The 6,387-nt window shown below is 37.2% G+C and overlaps 1 protein-coding gene across 1 annotated transcript; it reads right to left on the reverse strand.

The window, feature by feature from the left end:
- Positions 1–5,503: 5,503 nt before the first annotated feature.
- Positions 5,504–6,177, reverse strand: LOC123885127 (cell wall / vacuolar inhibitor of fructosidase 1-like). Its single transcript, XM_045934382.1, has one exon. It carries the CDS (start codon positions 6,097–6,099, stop codon positions 5,548–5,550), a length of 552 nt encoding a protein of 183 aa, XP_045790338.1. The 5' UTR covers positions 6,100–6,177; the 3' UTR covers positions 5,504–5,547.
- Between the last annotated feature and the right edge of the window lie 210 nt (positions 6,178–6,387).

The following is a 6,387-nucleotide window of genomic DNA, read 5'->3' on the forward strand; positions in this document are numbered from 1 at the left end:
AATTATCTACTGACAAACCGCCAGGAGCAAGAAGTTCTAGAGGCGAGGCAAAAAGTGAAGATGGTTGATGATAATCTCGCTGACATTGAGAAGAGGTATTCTGAAACTAAGGCAAAGCTGGAAGACGACATCAAGAAGCTGAAGGAAGAACGGGAGGGCGAGACAGAGAGACTGAAGAAAGAGTATGAGGAAAAGCTGTCTAAAGTTAAAGAAAGCTATGCCGCTTCAGAGGCCAAGCTCAAGGAGAATGCTGCTGCCCAGGATGAGAAACTCTCTAAGCTATCCAAGGAGAAGGATGAAGCGGTACTGTCTGTTGGGAGCTTAGCTGATGAGAAAGCTAGATTGGAGAGTGATGTCACAGAGCTTCAGCTCTATGCCGCCAACCAATATGACGAGGGCTTTTCCTTTGCTATAGAACAGGTCAAGCTTCTTTTTCCAGATCTCGATGCTAAGCGCCTTGGCGAAGCTGACGCAATGAATCAAATTGTTGACGGCAAGCTTGTTCCCTACGTTCCTCCTCAGTGAATGATCTCTTTTGTAATGATCTTGTTTTTGTCCTTCTGTGGCTTTTTTGTAACTATCTTGTATGCCCTTTTGTGGCTTTAAACAATTTCCCCTTTGTTGGGTCCTTTATTAATTTCTTCATTCGCCCTTAAGTCTTTTCTTCATAATTTCGCGGATTGTTTTGATATGACGCCTCTTATCATTCTTGCTTTTGAAACTTTTACCCCTACACCTGTGATGTCTTTGACAATTTAACATAATTGTGAGTTGTTTGAAAATAAATTTATACCTATTGCCTTTTTGGCGATTGTAGCTGGTATGGCGATATGTCGCCTTGTTTTGAGTGCGTGCAAGCTTTTCTTCTTGGTGATGTTGATAATTTTGCTTTTCTTCGCTGTTCATTTTCTGTTTTTGGCGCCCCCTACGGGTGACGCCAGGGCCTTTCAACCTTGATTTAATTTCTGTTCTTGACGTCCCCTACGGGTGACGCCAGGGCCTTTCAACCTTGATTTAATTTCTGTTCTTGACGTCCCCTACGGGTGACGCCAGGGCCTTTCAACCTTGATTTAGTTTCTGTTCTTGACGTCCCCTACGGGTGACGCCAGGGCCTTTCAACCTTGATTTAATTTCTGTTCTTAACGTCCCCTACGGGTGACGCCAGGGCCTTTCAACCTTGATTTAATTTCTGTTCTTGACGTCCCCTACGGGTGACGCCAGGGCCTTTCAACCTTGATTTAATTTCTGTTCTTGACGTCCCCTACGGGTGACGCCAGGGCCTTTCAACCTTGATTTAATTTCTGTTCTTGACGTCCCCTACGGGTGACGCCAGGGCCTTTCAACCTTGATTTAATTTCTGTTCTTGACGTCCCCTACGGGTGACGCCAGGGCCTTTCAACCTTGATTTAATTTCTGTTCTTGACGTCCCCTACGGGTGACGCCAGGGCCTTTCAACCTTGTTTTATTTTCTGTTTTTGACGTCCCCTACGGGTGACGCCAGAGCCTCTCAACCCTGATTCAATTTCTGTTTCTGACGTCCCCTACGGGTGACGCCAAGGCCTCTCAACCCTGATTTAATTTCTGTTTCTGACGCCACCTACGGGTGGCGCCAAGGCCTCTCAACCCTACACTTGGTTCAGCGCTCACATCTGAGTTGATCTTTAATAAAGATTCAGAGCTCAAGTTTGAGATAACCATTTTTTTTTTTTGTTTTTTGTTTGCTGGTTCAGCGCTCTCCTCTAAGTTGACCTTTAATAATTTTTTCTTTGCTGCTTTAACCTGGTTGTATATTTGATCCCTCTTTATCATATCCATCTGCAGTCCTGGTAGACAATTCACAGACAACTAAACCAATATGTCAATGCAATACTCATACTTGTTAACAAAACCAATTGCAGACATTAGAAAATAGGGATAAGAATGAATCATAGGTAGGACTTGGTAGCACAACTAGAAGAGAGGAGATATTTGTGATTTCTCATAAAATAAAATGCAGTAGAGTAAATCATTTGAATATATTCTTAAACTTATCACATTGTCCTGAAGGAATCAGTGAACAAAAATTTCTACAGCACAGGAAGAGTAACTTTAAAGTACATGTGCTAACACTTACTTTAACCGTTTTTGCTATGTTAAACACAAACAAAAAGAATAACCCAAATTTACCACATGAATCTTATGCAGGCATTCTCTATGATTTTTACTTTATGTGTATTCAATTATTTTTATTGCTTAAAAATGCTAAAGGTTCAAAACAGAATCATCGATCTATGATAGATAAGCAATGCAAACCAAAGTAAAACATCTTTAAGAAAGGGATGATTTCTTCAAACAAAAATATAAGTCAAAGGTGCTATGCACAAATCTTATGTCAAAAAATCTAAAAGGTAAGAACAGGTGTCATCTTTTTAATTTCTTGAATTCTACGGATAGAGCTTTGTTATGCTCTCTAGACATAGCTGGCTGATACTACTTCATCACAATCAGCCCCATTTAAGTATTCATTGTTCTAGCTCTCGGTTTACCACTCAAAGGTCCTGCAAGTGCATTTTGAAAAGCATAATTTCTACCTCTAAGCATATACACTATGTAACCCAACCATTGTGAGTTCAATTGAAAGACTGCACAGGGAATCAAATTAGATATCACTCAAAATCAAATTTTTATCAACTTCTACCAAATAGTGCCTAAAAATGTTCAAATTTATTCCCTTGTCTCAATTCAACTACTCGTCCTCACTGATAGATTATAACATATAATCTCAATTTCCGTGCAAACTTTTGGACATTGTGACATTCATTGTACACCTCTTATTCAAATAATAAATAAATATCTATCTAAAGTAAATGGATCATTAGATGTTCATCAACAGTTTGATGATTTGCGTTTCAGATTATCATTACTCCCTTGATCAAAATCATAAATTGAGGTCAAACAAATGCAAACATATGTCAGAATAGTATAGTTCTAAGAAAACAAAAATAAAGGATTGACAGCACCTGGAATGCGATCATTCAAGCTAGCAAATGATCCGATAATGGTTAGTGACTATAAGTACATGTTTTGGCGCGGCGAGACTGAATTCCATTGCGGTGGTTATCGTGGAATATGCTTGAACCTGAAATATTAGTTGGCGACTTCTATCTCGCCGAGTGGCATCAATGACCAATTGCTTGTGTTTTTGCCTTCTCTTGGGAAAGTGTTGTACTCCAAATATTTTACACCAGCACCGACGGCGACATCATACAGGTAGGTTGAGTTTTTACCTTCCTCTATTCCGCTCATTGGAGACGAAATTTGTGGTTGTTTGTGCTGCTACTTTCGTCGTTCTCGCCGTAACTTGTGCTTTCAATCGTGATTGTCAACAACGGTGTCGCAGCTCTTCCTGGAGGCTTAGGTGATGAATGGAATCTTCAAAACTCCGAATTTGGGGAAGGCGGCGAACAGAGGAACACGAGTAGTTGTCACCGTTCCGCCGGGTTGGAGATGATTGTTTGCTCGCCACAGAGATTGCATGAACCAAAGGAATTGATGACGGCGAACGCAGTTTTACTCCGTATTTTCGATTCTGCAGCCAGAGTGATTGTGTTTAATAAATTCAAACTCTGTTTGGAAAAATTCACTGAAAGAGTGAAGATGCATCAGTACTGGCGGCACCGAATCAATACTTCTCCGTTGGAAAATTGAAGGTGTTCTAAAATAATATATGATATTTGTCTAGTTCCATGTGGTAGGCTGGGATCAAATGTTTTTACCGCAGCCCCACGGTGGGCGCCAAAATGTTCTGGTAAAAACTCAAAGGGGTTTGTATTATTGATTAAAGGATGTGGTTACACTTGGTTCAATCCCAACAACCCTGAGAGTTTTATAAGTCAGAAAAAGGATCCCTTTAAAAATGAAAGTAAGGAGCTATTTATAGAGCCTCTAGTCTTCTTCTCCAAGTAAGGGTTCCTAAAAATCCGGTCCTTAGCATCTTCTTCGGTGGTATAGCGTGAAAATAGGGATGAAAACCTTGGTCTCCAAGCTATGGCGGTTTGCGGGAAGTTGGTTTCTTCCTTCCCAAGTCAGTTGCTAACACAGGGAAGAAAAAGATATTTATAATCAACACGGGATTCAACTTCTGGGCGTTGCCCCGCTATTATTAATCACGCCCGGGGCTTCGTGTCGCCTAATGGATATTTAGGATTTACTTGATTTGGACCTATTCTCCTTCTGATATTCATTGGGCTCGCTGGTTATGTCCTTAAGCCCATTGCCCAGTCCAGTTTTAAATAAAGATTATTACGGAAATCATAAGTATGGTTTAATGGTTTTGATAGTCTTCTATGTGAAACCAAAATAACTGTCTAATGGTTTTGTAATAAAACAAAAGACCAAATGTGAAAAATGATGATGATTTCGGTGAAGATGATGATGATTTATGTAACGGTGATTAATGATAATTTCGTGTTGTTGTTGGCATTGGTTTGGTTTTGGACAAAAAAGTATTAAAAATGATAACCGTTAGTTGCAATTAGTTTGGAGATGAGATTGGAGGAGTGTATGACGAAATGAGCTGGGGTGTACGAAGCAATTATGTTAAAGGTGTATGACGAAATTAGCTGAGGTGTACGAAACAATTATGTTGGACTACCACAAAATGGGTTGGGATTTATGCATAGTGCATAAACATGCCTTATCCACCATAATCACTCCTCTCTAATCACTATAATTTTAAAGTTTATAGCTCAAAGCACAAACTTAGTTTTTTTTTTTTGATAAGCAAAAGGATTGAATTAAAAAGAGTGCAAGGGACACTCAACCCTTACAAAAATTACGAAAACCATTAGATACTTAGAATGCAAGCTAATGGATACTTAGAATACTTAGTTTGATTGTAGTGAAATTTGCTAAACTGAAATCCCGACTAAAAAAGATATTCACATTTTGTATCAAACGCTTTTAAATAGATTTATTGGAGATGGAGGAAACTTATTGAGAAGCAACAAAAAATAACACTTTTTTACTAAAAAAAAATTAACACTTTTAAATATAGTAAATTAAGAAATTAGAAAAACTATAAATTTTTATTAAGTAATCATAAAAATAAAAAGGACAAGTGTCCTACTTAACAGCCACAAACCACTAAACTACAGAACATTAACCATCTAATATTAATTATTTATTATTAAGTAGTGATAAAAATTAAAAGTACAAGTGTCCTGCTTAACCATCTAATATTAATTTTTATTAAGTAATAATAAAAATAAAAAGTATTGTACAAGTGACCAATAATGAATTGGTATAAGTAGTAAGCATTTTGGTCCTCTTAAATATGTGATTAGAAATTCGATTCCTAATTCATACGTACGGAGAAAATTCAGTTGGGAAGAAAGAACTAACTTTGTGTGTTCTAATTCCCCAACAAAGATTAGTTATCATTAACGATAGTTGAAACTTCGTACCATAATAAAAAATAAAAAAAAATACAAGTGTCCTACTTAACAGCCACAAACCACTAAACTATAGAAAAGAGGGTAGTATGACTGAAGGGTGTAAAATTACAAATCAACCCTTCAATAGTTGTTTAATAATAGCAGAAGCAACATCAACAAGCTTTTGAACAATACCATTTCTATCCCCTAAAGGTGACACCAAAGTCAACCCAGAAAATTTCTTATTACAAGAATTAATTTCTTTAACAGCATCATTAACACAATAACTAGCAAAAGCAAACCGATTTTGATTTATAGCATCAGTAGCTTGAGGAAGAGTGTATTTCACAACTGGGATATATGATTCAGCACAAAATGCTAATGCTTGTTCCATTCCACGATCTGAAGTTTTCTTGATTAACCCTTCAATGTAATTTAATGTGTCAGTTGCATTTGAGAGAATGTTTTTTACCATTACTATTGCTATGGTTTTTAGATCGGTTTTTGGTGTAAGTGGGTTTGAATTTAGAATTGAACTACATAGATCATAAAAGGGTGTTTTTTTGCATATTTGATCTACTATAGTTGTGTTTTCATTTGATTGTGATGATGTTAAGGGAATGGAAACAAGGAGAAGAATGTGGATTGTAAATGATGAAATAATAATGGTTGTGGCTTTTTTCATTTTTTTTTTTTTGGGAGTGGAAATGAAGGGTAGTGAGGGGAATGAGAAGTGAGAAATGAGAAATGAGAATGAGGAAGATTGTTTCTTTGGCTTCTATTTAAGGTTAGTTTTGGTTGTTGACGGGAGTCGTTAAATAGTCTTATATCGAATGTTAGATAATTTGAATGAGATTAAGTTGAGATAACTTTTATGTTATAAGTCAGTTTTGTAAAGTTAAGTTATGTCAACTTTTACTTATAAGATGATATTAAAGTCTCTTTCAAAATTCATTTAGGAACCTGCTATCAG

Source organism: Trifolium pratense, linkage group LG5, assembly GCF_020283565.1.
Source record: "Trifolium pratense cultivar HEN17-A07 linkage group LG5, ARS_RC_1.1, whole genome shotgun sequence".
Taxonomy (NCBI): Eukaryota; Viridiplantae; Streptophyta; class Magnoliopsida; order Fabales; family Fabaceae; genus Trifolium; species Trifolium pratense.

Excerpts from the sequence above, each read along its gene's own strand:
- LOC123885127 (XM_045934382.1), bottom strand. The coding sequence starts at position 6,099 with ATGAAAAAAGCCACAACCATTATTATTTCATCATTTACAATCCACATT.